This window comes from Delphinapterus leucas, chromosome 5 (genome assembly GCF_059928025.1).
Source record: "Delphinapterus leucas isolate spDelLeu-1000000601 "Yukka" chromosome 5, BTC_Dleu_Yukka2, whole genome shotgun sequence".
In the NCBI taxonomy this organism is placed as follows: domain Eukaryota; kingdom Metazoa; phylum Chordata; class Mammalia; order Artiodactyla; family Monodontidae; genus Delphinapterus; species Delphinapterus leucas.
In genome coordinates this window covers 35,697,837-35,713,412 of record NC_143133.1, presented here as the reverse complement: position 1 = coordinate 35,713,412, position 15,576 = coordinate 35,697,837, and the positions used below count along the sequence as shown (strand labels likewise).

At 33.9% G+C, this 15,576-nt stretch overlaps 1 protein-coding gene across 6 annotated transcripts in view; it reads right to left on the bottom strand.

The window, feature by feature from the left end:
- The window catches only part of CENPE (centromere protein E), a 77,924-nt gene that overhangs the window by 47,354 nt on the left and 14,994 nt on the right, over window positions 1-15,576 (bottom strand). For 4 of the 6 annotated variants that reach the window (XM_089911625.1, XM_022567065.2, XM_089911624.1 and 1 more), the window contains exons 12-23: window positions 15,207-15,326; window positions 14,172-14,330; window positions 9,734-9,878; window positions 8,981-9,069; window positions 8,209-8,376; window positions 4,355-4,429; window positions 4,011-4,130; window positions 2,019-2,141; window positions 1,772-1,937; window positions 1,233-1,387; window positions 423-737; window positions 37-309 (exon numbers count right to left, since the gene is read on the bottom strand). In XM_089911625.1, the coding sequence (XP_089767751.1) occupies window positions 37-309; window positions 423-737; window positions 1,233-1,387; window positions 1,772-1,937; window positions 2,019-2,141; window positions 4,011-4,130; window positions 4,355-4,429; window positions 8,209-8,376; window positions 8,981-9,069; window positions 9,734-9,878; window positions 14,172-14,330; window positions 15,207-15,326 (1,908 nt within the window). The remainder of the gene's footprint in view (window positions 1-36; window positions 310-422; window positions 738-1,232; window positions 1,388-1,771; window positions 1,938-2,018; window positions 2,142-4,010; window positions 4,131-4,354; window positions 4,430-8,208; window positions 8,377-8,980; window positions 9,070-9,733; window positions 9,879-14,171; window positions 14,331-15,206; window positions 15,327-15,576) is intronic. The other 2 variants (XM_089911623.1, XM_089911626.1) reach the window with 1 other exon arrangement.

Sequence of the window (15,576 nt, the reverse complement as noted above, 5' to 3'; positions counted from 1 at the left end):
CTGAGATTTCAAAGTTTAATCAGTTCAAAACCTTACCATGTTTATAGTATCCTGAATGTCATTTTTGAGTTGGTCCCTCTCAATTTGCAGGCTCTCTTGGAGTTGTTTTTGATCATCCTTTTCTTGGGTTAAGGTTTTTACTTCTACTAAGGTTTGTTGAAGTTTCTCAGTAAGCAGTGTTTTCTCCTTTTCTACAGTGTGCAGCCTAGAATCTCTACTTTCTAATTGTTCCTTCAGCTCTTCCACTTCTTTTAACCTTTTTTGATTCTCAGTTGTTTTCTGCTGAAGTTCTTGGGTTTTGTGAGAGAGCTTTAAGATAAGAAAAAGTAAATGTGAAAAGCAGAGCATTCTGCGACGTACACGTGGAAGCCAAACCCCATTAAGACTAAAGATCATTTCCCTAGAGGGTGTCTTGTACCAACCTCTGTCTTCAAAGCATCCAAATTTAAACCAAGTTCTTGAGCTTCTTTAGAGAGATTTCCTATTTCCTGTTTCAATTTTGCATTCTCTTCAAGGACCATCTTATACTTTTGCTCAAATTCAATATGATGATTTTTAACATCTTGGAATTCTTGATCAGTGCTTTCATAATTCAACTGGGAAGTTGCTAGGTCATTTTTAGTTTTCCCAATTTCTTCAAGTAAATCTTGAATTCTACTTTCCTTATGAGCTACTTCAGAAAACAATTTATCTTTTTCCGATGTTATTACACAGAGCTCTTCAGATTTATCATGTATCTATGGAAAAGAAAGCAAACTTAGCTATGTTAGCAATATATGATCTACTTAAGCAATTTTCAGGAAAAAACTTTCTCTGCCTCACCTCAATTTCAAGACATTGAAATTAAGCAAAGGTTTGACTGAGGAAAGGCAATATTTTTATTGTGACATCTCTTTAACAATATATTATCCTGTTTAACTTTACCTTCAAAGTTTTGATTTCTAATCTCTGGTTCTAGTAAGGATTGCATGGAGAAGGACAGGAGAAACACAATCAGCATGTGCCTTTAATTCCTCACCTATCATTTTAAAGTGTTTTCTAACTTTCTGGTGTAGCAGGCATTTCATGGTTTTGCTTAGAATTTGACTTATATTTCCATTGCTAACAAATTGAGTCAGGCATTTACAGTCTCTTGGCTGGTACTTTAAAATAAAATATGGCAAAATATTTAAGGCACTATTGCAAAGGTTTTTATTTTAAGGTAAGAGTTGTTTGCTTAAAAAAGTGTTTACCTCCTTCCTTAGCATTTCTACTTCTGAAGGTAAAGATTTCAATTCTGAGAGCAAATTAACTTCTTTGTGCAAAGCTTCATTTTCTTCGACTTCCTTATTCAGTGCTTTCTGGAGATGGGTAATTTTCCTTTCCAATTCCATATTAGACAGTAAATCTAGGAAATTTTTAGTAAGTTAAATAAAACAGCTTGCAGTTGTTGGGTAAATCTAAATTACATACATAGTTAGATTATTTAACCAGATTATATAAAATTTATTAAAGAAAGAGCCAGTGTTGGTAAACAACTCATCCAATTGTTAATCACCTTGTCCAAGATTGGGTTCAATTTATTTGAAAAATTTTAAACCCTTATGGTTTGAGGTCCAAGGAAACATTTATAAATACAGATACCAAATGACATTAAAACTTCACATTAAGCTATTAAAAACACCAGAGAATAATGGATTTTTAATTACTGCAATACAGTTGCAAAATCTTTTAGGTACATTTCTGTATAAAGTCAGATTTGCAAAGAGATAAGTCTGAAATGATGAAATACCTTTTGGAACTTTGCCATCTATAAGGGAGGTGAGTTTTGTTATTTCATTAAAAGAAGATTGTAATTCTTTCTCCAGATCAACTTGCATTTTCTTTTTCGCCTCCAACTGGCTTTGATATAACTCAATATCATTTTCCATTTGCTTGCATGTACTTGCAAGTTCTTTCTATTGAGAGAAACACTGCAGATTCACAGAAATGTACTGATCATTTCAACTGTTTTTACAAATATTACAAAAATAACTTACCATTTTTTCTTTCACCTTTAGATTTTCACTTCTGAGAAAGGCTGATTCTCTCTTGGCATCAAGAGCTACAGTTTCAGCATCAAGCAGAGTCTGTTTCATTTGTTTTAAGTCTTCAGCGTTTTCCTATACACATGACAAAAAGGATTTTGTGAAATCTAACTTTGTTAGAGTTGGAAAAGACTTAACACGTACATGTATGTTATTCCTAACAAATCAAAAATGGTTAAAATATGTGAATTGCCAAATGTATTTTTGGAATAGATTAAAAAATTAACATTTCAAATAGTAAAAATATTTTAGGGAATTCCCTGCATTCTAGTGGTTAGGACTCGGTGCTTTCACTGCTGGGTGCTGCGTTCGATCCCTGATCGGGGAACTAAGATCCTGCAAGTGGCACAGAGTGACCAAAAAAAAAATATTTAAAAAATTCTGGCTATATTTTTCAAAAGGATGAAAGCATTGTATAGAAGTACTATAATTCTGTTAGTGTTTAAAAAGGTTAACACAATTGTTGCTCAGCTAGCCTCTTAAAGTTTGATATGTATTTTTATTTTAAGTTACTCTCTGCAAAACATGACAGATGAATAGCTAATAGTTAAAATTAAGGATGTTAAATCACAAATTGAAAAGAAAAAGATAAATAATCCAATAGAAAAATAGAGAAAAGATATGAACAGGCAACTCACAGAGGAGAAAATGCAAATGACTGATAAATACATGAAAAAAAATCCACAGTCGGGCTTCCCTGGTGGCGCAGTGGTTGAGAGTCCGCCTGCCGATGCAGGGGACGCGGGTTTTGTGCCCCGGTCCGGGAGGATCCCACATGCCGCGGAGTGGCTGGGCCCGTGAGCCATGGCTGCTGGGCCTGCGCGTCCGGAGCCTGTGCTCCGGAACGGGAGAGGCCACAACAGAGAAAGGCCCGTGTAACGAAAAAAAAAAAAAAAAATCCACAGTCTCATTTTTAGAAAGAAGTGGCATTTCAACATGACTTGCACTTACATGAATTCAACCATATGTACTTGGCATAATATTAATGCAAACATGCCTGCATGAATGAATAAATAAATTGGATGAATAAAGAGAAAGAAATAAACAACAATTTAAAAAAATGGGCAATTCTATTTGTCATTCTATCAACAGATACTCCAGGATGATATGAAAGTGCCTTTCTTCCCAGGGCCTCAGAACAATGAGAACACTTTTAAAAAGAATCACTTGTCATTAATAGAAGGTAGCAAAAGAGTACTAATAGAAGGTAAGAAAAAGTACTCTGAAAAATTCAAATGAAAACAAAAGAAGAACAATAGAAACTAATATTCTAAACTTTCCAGCTAGTAACTGTTGCCTTTTTAAAAAAGTTAAAAACTAGAATCCAACTGATAGTTTCTGAAGTAATCAGGTGGATTGAAAGCAAATAGGAAAAAAAAGTTAATTTCACCATGAGATTCAGTACTATTTAATGCCATGATCTTATACCAACTAAAATCACCTACAGCTATAGCTCTGAAAAATATCAAAGTGTTAAAACAGTTACATAATTATAATGAGAATGCATTAATATCTATTAATGAAATTAATGAAATTTATGAAATCATGCTCAATTACATGTTTTACAGTTCTAGTTACTAATCAATGTTAAGTGCTTACCTGAAGATATTGACTATACACTTCTGCACTTGTATAAAACAATTGCAAAACATTAAAATTTTTTGAATTACTGATTTTTAATGGAAGCTCATCTCTAACTTACTTACATTCAATCAAAGGATAATATCCTTAACTCTCTATGATTCTTTATCCATAAAATGGCAATGATACTAATAGTGCCTCTCTCATAGGGTTACTGACAGGATTAAATAAAATACTATATTTAGAACAATTAGAACAATGCCTGGCACACAGTAGGCTCAATATAAACATTTGCGATGATGACGATGACAGTATACTACAAATGCCAAAATGATGACATAACAAAATAAACCTGATTTTTACCGATGAGTATGGCAACTCCATTTCCATACTTTCTGACTTCTGAGAGTCTATGTATTTCTGTAGCTTCTTAATCTGGTCTTCCTTTTCTCTAAGCAGCTCTACTTTTGAACTTAGTACATCCTAAAGCAATTAAAGGAGAATGAAACAATTTAATTGGGTTTTAATTCTAAGGAATTAAAAAGAAATTATATTTAATAGTTTAAATTGATAGATAGTAAAATTCAAAACGTTGATATTTAAAGAATATAATTCCTTCTATTTTCTGAAATCATGCTCAATTACATATGATATATGTTTTATAGTTTTTGTTCCTTATCAATAGAAATACCAACATAAATGCTCACCTCAAGATCTTGATTATACACTTCTGCATGCTTAACTAAATTCTTTAAGTTGGAAATTTCATGAATTAGTTGCATCTGTAAGAGCATGTGAACAGGCAACAGAGCAAACCAATAGTTAATAAAGCAAAAAAAAAAAAAAAAAAAGATAGCATTCATTCACCGCTTTAGAATCACCCAACACAATAAGAAAGACTGGGAGATCAGTCTAGTTCAAGTTCAACTACCAGAGATCAACCGTTCAAGCTACTGCAATGAAGCACCTCATTATTTGAAAATAAATAAATAACTAAAACCCAAACTCAACCAACCAAACAAAAAAAATCCCCAAACCCCACAAAACAAGCAAATAAGAAAAAAGCCTAAGCATGACCCCCAAAACAGTTATGTCATGTTAATAAAGCTACAATAAGGTCAAAAGCAAATTAGTACCCACCACTGTATAAGATAGAGTGGTAATCAAACCTTTATAAAAAACATACTTTAAATAGATTTTTGTTTTGGGTAAGCTCAGTGCAGAAATGAATTTATTCTATAAGATTTTTTTCTCTTCCCATAAATTATCCACCTAGCTTTATACTGGCATGCTTTTTCATGAGTTGTGACTTGGAATTTAGGTTTGGATTATGACAGTTTCATGTGGTACCTTTATAATATTATTATAAGAAAATAGTAATATTTTCTTCACCAAAGCTAAAGAGATATGTATGGCATTATCAACTATTACCTTGCTGGTTTATTCTACAGGAAATACTGGAAAGATGATGTTATTGCTTTATATTGTTCAACTGTCTAAAAGTATAAAGAATACTTAAAGATACAAGTACTTCTATTAAAGTTTCCTTTTTATCAAAATATCTGTAGCATTAAATATTTGAGTACCAGAAACTTCTGTGTTCAAAAGAAGTAAACTACAGTTTAACAAAGATAAACATAATTACCCTGAGAATTATTTAATCATTATCAGATGAGTCCTTAAAGAGTAAAAGGAAATTCTAGCCAAATGTAAGGGACTTACAAAAATAGCACCTTGTTTAAATAATATTTTCTGGATGTCTAATTCAGTCCTGACTAGTTTTAGATTTTAGACTAGTGCTGGTTTGACATTCGTATTTTAGGTCGGCATGAGTCAACAGAAATAAAATGTGAGACAAATTTATAATTAAAATTTTTCTAAGAGCCACCTTTAAAAAAAGTAAAAAGAAGCAGGCAGAATTAACTTTAATTTATCTAACCTAATATATGCAAAATATTATTTCTTCATCAGTATTAAAAAATTAATGTAATATTGTATATTCTTTTTTTCATACTTAAGTCACTTGAGACTGGCCCCATTCCAAGTGCTCAATTGCCATATGTGATGAGTGGTTACCATTGTTCAGCAAAGTTTTAGACATCTGTATTGATTATAATTTAAATTGGCTCTATCTTTTACCTTTTCTTCTGTTTCTAACTTTTGTGCAAGAAAACCACATTTGTCAGAAATGAAGAACTAAATAATCAACCTTAATCTTTGAAAACATCTAGAAAGGAAAGTTCCCCCACTTCTCATTTGCAATCACTCTTCATTTTAAGTACTGGTTCACACAAACAGAAAAAGATTAAGTCACTTTTGAAAAGAGCTGAGTACACTCTCCCAATGATGTTTAAGATGCAGAGCATAGAGAAAGTACACGATATAATAGGGCTAATCCACTGTTACAAAGAAAATATTGCATATTTCAACTGTAATTTTCAGCAGGTGAAATGAAATAACTAACTTCTTAAACATCTCCAAGTTGTGAAAATTATAAAATTAAATCAAGTTAAAATAGGTAGAGAGATGAAATTTCTCTTGTTCCCTGATCGTGATAATCCTTGACCTTGTTTATTCCTTTCTCTAAAATTACTATTTAAACATCTTATATTACTGTATCCCCACTTGAAAATTATCCACAGCTTTAGTGATTTTTGACAAAACCCTTAGGAAACTAGGGCAATGGCCACATGTTCTAAGGCCGTAATTTGACCTTTACTCCGTTTTGGTTAAACTTTTCCCCAAAATGTAGGTTTCAGAACATATTTTGTTACATACACCTACACTTGTATTTGTAGTTTAACATGAAATGCATATTGTAAAACTGTCTTTGAACAGAGTAAGTTTATATTACTTAAACTTTTAGGTTTACCTCACAGAACCTAGAATTTCAATGTGTGTCCAAGTAAAAGTAAAGAGAATAGGATTATTTTCCCCCTTAGCTGTAAAAAGAAAAAAAAAATCGAGATGTGAGATTCAAGGCATATATTCTGTGTTATTTTGTAATCTTTTCGTGTGAGTCAATTCAGTGAGCTTTGATTTTAATAATTAATTGAATGTATAAGTGATGTAAGGAAAATTAGAGAAATTACTGCTACACATATGCCCAAAGGTAATTTTATACCGTATTTTTTATAAGATATATACAAAAAAATTAGGTGAGATTTTGGAGTTAGAAGGGGACTTGGCAAGCTCCCGATCTAACTTCAAGGAGGAAGATACACAAAAACGTAAGCCCTGAGAGATGTGATGACTTGCTCAAAGCCTTGCCAATAATTCGTGACAGGCTCAAATCTGTGGTGAGCTAATAAACAGCAGAACTAGGGCTTCATTCCAGGTAGTTTGCTCCAGAGACCGTGCTCTTAACTACAACACTAGAGCACCCCCTCTCAATAAAACCGTTTATGAAGTCTCCTGTTCTTTTCATGAAGTTTTACATTCTGTGAATTCACAAATTTTAAAACAAATTAAACGAAAGTCTGTAAAGAAGTTATAGACTTTTGCCTCTCAGGATATAATACCTATGAAATGTAGGAGTAAATGTAATTTGTAGGTAGAACAGAAATAATAGTTTTGGCACAGAATTTTTTTTTCTTTTAAAAAAGAAAAGTAGGTGAGAAACTTTGATACTGAGGAAAAGGAACTGTGTCCCTTTGGGCTCTCCATACAGAAATAAGTAGCTGCAAATTAACTCATGTTTTACCTACATCAAAACATCAGCTCTTATTTTTGAGGGGATTCGTGGATCACATCACAAGTCTGATAACAGCTATGGACTCTTACTCCACAAAACTGAATACGCACTCCAAAATTCTATAGAATAATTTCATAGGGTCTATGAACTCTAGGTTAAAGACTCTCCACACTAAGAAATTGCTTGAATTCTTCTGGACAGTTACCAAGTCCCCAAAGTCTGATGGTTTATAGATTACATTCTCTTAACATGTAGCCTAATACTACACACTTGAAAAATTTAAGTGATCCATTTCATTTCTAAAAATTCCATTAAAATTATTTAGTATTAATTATACTAATTTTCACAGTAACTTTCTTATATGGAAAAAGAAATGTGCAAAATTAGCTTCCCTAGCTATTCTAATGTTCTAGCTATTTAGGAAAATATTTTCTAAAGAAAACAAAATCCATTAATAGGTAGTATCCATATATAAAACATTCAGCAACATATTAAAATTCATGTCGGTCTCAGTAGGAAATGGCTACATTCTAGGCAGGACTTCTGATATGTTAATAAATTAAATATTTTAATATACAAATTATAAGGAAATAACTTCTTCAAGACAAATCCATCAATAGGCACATTCACCAAACCTTCCTAAAGATGTTCTTAATTTCTTCTTCTTGTGCATAAGCACAAGTGAAACAAATATGATTCAACTCTTTTAAAATAGAAATAAATTATTTCTCAAATTCTCTAAATTGTGTATACATATGGAAAATGGTTGGATCCCCAATTATCTCAACCTTAGAAATACCTTTAAGAGAATGATACTTCATTTAAATGTGTGGTTTTAGTTTAGTTTCATATTTCCACATCCTTTACCTCTTGATCTTTCTCTGCTTTTCTTTCTAGAGCCTCAAATTCATCCAAATCATTCTTTTCTTTTAATTTCAATTCCATTTCTTCATTTTCTCTTCTTAGTTGTTCATAGTCTAACACCAGATTATCATAGTTTGCACGAAGTGAACTCAATTCACTTTCTAAGTTTTCCTATTGCAAACAAAACCAAATTTTCAAGTCAGAGAGAATTCCAATCATATATTGTTTGTTTCCTTAACAAAATTTGGATTAACCAAATAATTAATTTAACCTTGAATCGTTTGGTGGTTTAGGCCATTTTCTTCTTCAATAACTTTTTAATGGTCTAGCTTGATCCAGAGTAAGATAAAGGATCTGCATTTTGGTAAATTAGCTAACTTAGAATAGAAGACGACTATTTTGAAAGGGTTAAAAATTGAAAAAAAAAATCATAAACAAATGCTCTGTCTGTGTCTGACTAGAAAAGTTGAGTCAGAAGTAGGAGGTAGCGCTCATAATGGGATACAGATCCTTAAGCTCCTTAGTAATAAAGCTGATAATTTAACTCTCCACCTGTCTGACTACTATCTTATTTCTCAGGTAGCTCTGAATCTAGGAAATGAAACTGAGGGATTATTTATTGACCTTTAAAACTCTAGTGGCCTTAATTAGAAGCAAAACTGTTACTGAAATTAAGTCAGAGCTAGAAATGTGTTACAACAACAATAAACCCCGATAACAAATGAATTTAAAAAAGAGTAAAAGGATAATACTCTGTAAAATACATTTAAGTTACCTGACTTAGTAGCTTTGTTGCTGGATTCCACTCTATCTCAGTTAATGTATCAAGAGTGTTACTGAAAATATCAGACTCTGAACAGACAGCTATAATTAGAGGGAAAAGAAATTTATCCATAAACTTGTTATTAAGTTTCTTAAAACTCAAAGATAAAAAAAAAATCTGATCAGAGGTAATAAACTCAAATTAGCTAATATGTGCTCACAGTATGATCATAGCCAAGAATACATTAACAATAAATGTGATCATTTAAATTATTATGTCAATTAAGATTACTGGTTAGAATGAGTGATAACATACAGGGGTCCTTAATACAATATAGGTAAAAAGGACAAATTCTAAATTTGAGATTTGATTATTTTAAGTAGATTTAAAAATGCCCCCCAAAATATTTATAACTATGTTGGAGACATAATTTTGAAACGGATTCCTGTGTAAACGCCATCCTTTCAAGGTTAGCAGAGTTTAAGGCTGATGTTTGTTATATGGATACTAATTTAACTGGATAATGATTAGAATAAAAACATGCGTTTCAACTATAATGCATTATTCTTAAGAAATCTAGAAATAGAGAACGTCACGAACTTTCACTTTCTTAAAATTACTTATTTTTATCATTATCTCCATTGTAATTACACCTAAAATACATACATTTTATTTAAATGTGTTTATCACATTAATTGAGTTATAAATAAAGTCTCTCTTTATAGGGATGTTTTTATAATTAAAAGTAATTGAAAAAGTACTCACATTCATCAATTTCTCCTAAAGTTACAGCAGCCTTATGTGTTTTTGTTGTTACATTCACTGGCATATTGAATTCATCTACATAGTTTGAGTCCTTCATTTTGTTAATTTTGCCAAGGCACCAAGTAACTCTTCGTTTTTTTTTAGCCTGAAGGGAAAGAAATCAAAATTACCTCACACAGATCTGGGCTCAACATCTTAAAACAAGGGAACTAGTTTCCATTTAAAAAAACCATTGGGACTTCCCTGGTGGTCCAGTGGTAAAGAATCCACCTTCCAATGCAGGGGACGCAGGTTCGATCGCTGGTTGGGAAACTAAGATCCCACATGCCGCAGGGCAACTAAGCCTGCGCCACAACTACTGAGCTCCTGCGCCTCAACTAGAGAGCTCCCACGCTGCAAACTACAGAGCCCACGTGTTCTGGAGCCCACACGCCACAACTAGAGAGAGAAAACCTGTGGCCACTAGACAGAAGCACTGCAACAAAGAGCCCACGCACGGCAACAAAAGATCCTGCATGCCTCCGTGAAGATCCTGTGTGTCGCAACTAAGACCCGATGCAGCCAAAATAAATAAATAAAAACAAATAAACAAACAAACCCAAAACAAACAAACAAAAAACCCCATCAACTTGGCAGAATGTTTACTAAATTTACTTTAATATCTTACCAGTTTAAGGATAACCTGAGATAAGAAAACATATTCAAACTTTTCAAATCAGTATTTAACCCCATAATAAATTTGATGAAACTACTATTTAAATTACATATTTTATTAGAAGGTTTACTTATAAGCTTTTCTGGAATGTAACTGAAAGGAATCGGTTGACTCTCAATTCTTCAAGTAACCTGGGGGTATACGGAAGGGACAGCTGTTGCTGCCCCCTTAGAGCTACTGAAAGCACATTTGGGTGCCCAGTTCTGTTTCCCTCAGTTATCTGTTCATCTGTCATCTTCCCTAGCTCCTTCCTCTTAGCTGTACGAATGCTCAAGCCTAGTTATCTGCTTTTGAGTTTTAAAAAAAACCCCTTGCCTCCTCACTTCTCTCTAGCTACCATTTTCTTTTAGTTTCTACATTGTCTTCTTCCTCATCATCTATCTACTTCTTCCTCATCCCTTCAGGGGCATTTCTGTCTCCTGATTCTTATCCCACCCAGCTAGCTGTCTTCATCTCTCATTCTGCTTTGCTGGTTTCTCCTCCCCTGCCCACTTCCTAAGTGTTTGTGTCTTTCCATATTTCACAGCTAGCATTCTTCTCTTGTGTCTCTACTAGTACAAGCATTATCTCATCTTATTTGATCTCATCTCAACAATCCTCTATTACTACATCCATTTTATAGTTGAGCTGGGTGTCCAGAAAGTTTGGAGAAGCTGAGTAGAGTCATACAGCCAACTGGAAGCTGAGCCCATGCCTGTTAACTTCAGAGCCTATCCACCAACCATTCTACTGCGTTGCCTGTCAACATTATCTGCTGTCCCCAGAATATTCTGCACGCTTTCATGCCTCTACCACATACTACCCTTTTGCTTGAAATAGCCAGCCCTTTCCACAGCCTGCTCTGCAAAAACCTAGTTGTATATACATGTTTGACTCCAAAGACCTTCACCTCAACTCCACGTGCTCCCAAAGCCACTCCTGGACCTTGTCATTATCTCAAACTCATAAACCCAGACCTGCTCTTAGTACAGTGGCTATCCTCTACTTTCTTGATCCAGTTAATCCCATTATAGTTACTTAGCTTACAAGGTACCTTACTTTATTCCTGTTTTTCTCTTCCTATGATCTTAGAATCCATAGATCATCACTTCAACCAGGTTTTTGGGTCAACAGCCTCAAATTATTTGACTCAATCTCTGTTCCCCAAACCTATTCCAACACAGTGTACACACAGATGAATTACACTGTCTTTTAAGACTTTATCAGCCTCCTGAACACTGCCAGGGCATACAGTCAGAAGACTGGCTGCCACCATCACCTGGGGCCTTAATGCTTCCCGGTAAGACTCCTTTCCTCCTTGCTGGCTTTCTTTTCTATTCCCTATAAAGGCTATACTATTTCAAACTCTTAGCATTGTCTATGAACTTGTGTCTCCACCATCTCCTGCTATCACAGCAGAAAAATTAAACTTCCTACTTCAGAAAGACAATAAAAGCCTAAACTTACAAAAGCATTACCTGAACTGATGCCTATCCTTTCCTCTGTCCTTGTTATCATGAATAGATGTTTCTCCTTCTAAGGCCAGACCCTTCTACTGTATTCAAGATCCCATCCCTTTGGGTCATCTCAACCCACTGCAAGGTGGCTTTCACTACCAACACATAACTCAAAATTGCTTTTGCAAATGAGCTTCTTATTTCTAAATCCAAAGCATTTTTGTCTATGTGTATCTTATTTAACTTCTCAGCAGAATGTGACACTGCTGACCACTACCTCTCTGAAATACTCTGTTCCCTTGGTTACCACATTCAGCTGGTTTCCTTCTAAATTCTGAGTTAAACATGGGTTCCTTCAGGGATTCTTCTTTACTGCCTTTACCTAAAAAGTTGTTGTTTCATGGGGTTTTGTGTTTGACCCTCTGTTTTTTCCATTTTCAACATGCTTCCAGAGCAAGCTCACCCATTCCCAGGACTCTAAATTGGATCTGCAGTAGTTAATGCCAAATTGATACCTCCATGTCAGACCTTTCACATTTTCGACTGCCTGACATCTTAAAATGGAGACGTCCTGAATCAAACACTGAGCAGCTCCACTGCTCTTCATTCAGTGTTCCTCAACTCAGTGAATATGCTACCAGCTACCCAGAAAGCCTAGTAATGCCAGCAAGTCATTTTGGATACCTCCTTCTCCCTTTCCCTGCCGCTGTGTCTACATAATCACAAAATCCTGTTGAGTCTACCTCCCAAATAGCTCTCCAGTTTATCCAATTTCTTCCACCTCCAGAGCCACAATCATCGCAGAGGCCCAATCTATCTGATGCACATAACAGCCTCACCTTCCCAAAATGCAATTCCGATTATGTTCCATACAAGGCTTTTCCTTGTCCTTAGCATAATGCAACATTCAAGTCCTTCACTGAGGTTTTAAAATGCTCCTGCCACCAGAAAGTCCAAGAAATATACTGTTTTCCCACAATTTTAAGCTTCTGTACATTTAAGTGTCTTCCTGAAACACCATTCCTTACGCCTTCCACTGGGCTATTTCCTACTCATCACTCAGTCAACAAATTGATCTAGAGCATCTTCTAAATACTTAGAATGGTGACCTGAACATAATGTCTATTAATAATTATCTTAATAGTATATATTTATTGAGGATTTGCTGAGCAGAAAGTATAGTGTTCAGCATGTACTGTATGTTACCTCACTTAATTCTCACAATGATCCCACAAGGTGGGGATCAAGCTATAGATCACAGATAAGGAAACTGCAGCAAAGTGTATTTGAGAAACTGCCCAAGGTCAAGTGTTAGGAACTGACAGAACAGGGATTCAAACCCAGGTAGTTCAAATCCAGAGGCTGTCCTCTTAAGAAAATATCTGTTGGATATTTAAATATATAAAATATATATGTTGGATAAATAAATCCCTACTCTAGTAAAAACAAAAACCACAAAAACTGGAAGCCAGAATTTTGATCAGTATGTTGATCTATATTCTAGATCAATTTCCTGATACTAATATTTCTGTTTCTTTAAACAGAAAATATTCCCACATACTCTAGACATCTGTGGTTTCCAATCCCTAATTAATTTTATTTGAAGTTCTTAAGAAGCATATTGCAAATAGATTCCTTGAATAGACTCTAAACCATGAAAGACTCCAAATAGCCAAAACAATCTTGAGAAAGAAGAGCAAAGCTGGAGGCATCATGCTTCCTGATTTCAAACTGTATTACAAAGCTATAGCAATCAAAACAATATGTATGATAGCGCCATAAAAACAGACACATAGACAAATGGAACAGAATAGAGAGCTCAGAAATAAACCCTACACATATATGATCAATTAATTTACAACAAAGGAACCAGGAAGATACAATAGGGAAAGGACAGTCTGTTCAGTAAATGATATTGGAAAAACTGGACAGCCATATGCAAAAGAACGAAACTGGGCCACTATCTTACACTATACACAAAAATCAACTCAAACTGATTAAAGCCGTGAATGTTAACACCTGAAACCATAAAACTCCTAGAAGAAAACATAGGTGGTACGCTTGAATCCTTGAATTAGGACCTCTACCTTAGGGATCAGTATTTTTTAATAAACCTCTTCTCTTAGGTGTTTTGTTGCTATATAGGTAAATAGCAACACAAAAGTTCTGGGTTTCTTGAATACACTGTATCAAAAGATAAGAAATGCATAACTATGTAATAAACACATAGGAATACCCGTTCTATTCTCTGTATACCAAGTTTAAGTTGTCATCTTTTAAATTTTACCTTTAATTCCTGTTGTGATGTGAGGGAAGAAGAGGTCACCAGCATCCGTGTTAAGTTTTGAATTTTCTCAATCTGCACTTTTTGAAGTAAATCTTTTTCTTCCAAAAGTTGTGCCATTTGGTCTTTTTCCATTGCCTGGGCTCGAGTCTCTAAAGAAACCTACAGAATGTAATATTGGGTTATGTTAATGACAAATGTAGCTAGATTTTAAAACTTCGAAAGTAGCTTAGAAGAACAGAATAGAAATTTGTATGTGAACTAAGAGAATTTTAATTTTATTGAAATAAAAATACCCTACCTGCAGAACACCAATACACAGTTACCATAATCAGTAATTTCTCAAACTAAAAATAAAGTCAAATATACATTTCTTCTCATGTCACTATTCTATATGCCATTACAATGCTGTTAAAGCAATTCTATTAGTTGCCTAAAAATATATAAATAGTAGGCAGAGAAGTCATAAAAGCAGAGATTTGAATACCTACAGCAAAGGAAGAGATGTTTTCATAAGACTACCATTTGATATTTTAGCTTATTCCTAAAAAGATCACTAAAATGCAAGATTTATATAAAATAGAGGACCCTAATAGTTAAAACAAACAATGACAAGTGATTATGCTATCTTATTAGATTGCTATCTCAGGGTTGGAAGAAAAATTCAAGTTAACGTGAAACTAGAGAAAGTAGTTTTAGGTACCTATACATGATCTCTCTTTTTTAACCTAATTCCCTATGTATAATTTGTGACAATTAAAAAAAAAAATTATCTCCACTTGGCCCATTTGAAAATATCAAATTTTCCCCTTTGAAAATGAAAAACAAAATCTAAAATAACTTCAAGAAACCAAATCTTTCAGTTTATAGTAAATTAAACTAAAATTTTTATGAGTTGATTTCTTCTTAGTTGAAAGCTGTTTTAAATTTAGGTTGCAAAACTCAGATATCGATGACTTAAGAATCTCTGGGCAATTAGGTAGATCTCAATTCTACATCTGTCCCTACTCTTTACTGAAATACATGGTTCACACATACCTCCTCTAATTGCTTTTTAAGATCCATTATTTCTTTTCTGTATCTTTTCAGGAGAGCTTCATCATTTGATACCTCGTTAACGTAAGGAGTATTCTTCATATGTTTAGCAGTGCTGGCAAACTGGGAAAAAATACAAGAGTGTTATGTGCTCCACACACAAAAATTAAGTAAATTAATAATATTTGGTCTTCTTGTAATTAAGTTTTGTAAAGAAAAATCAGTACTCTTCCCAGGTAGTTTAATACTTTTGAGTAGAGTGCATTTTATGTCCCTGTAACAATGTCTGTAATGCTCCAGTCAAAAGCCTCTCTCCTTCCTTTGAATGCTATCCTACTTACTAGCTACTTAAGTATTAATCCAAGGCAATCAT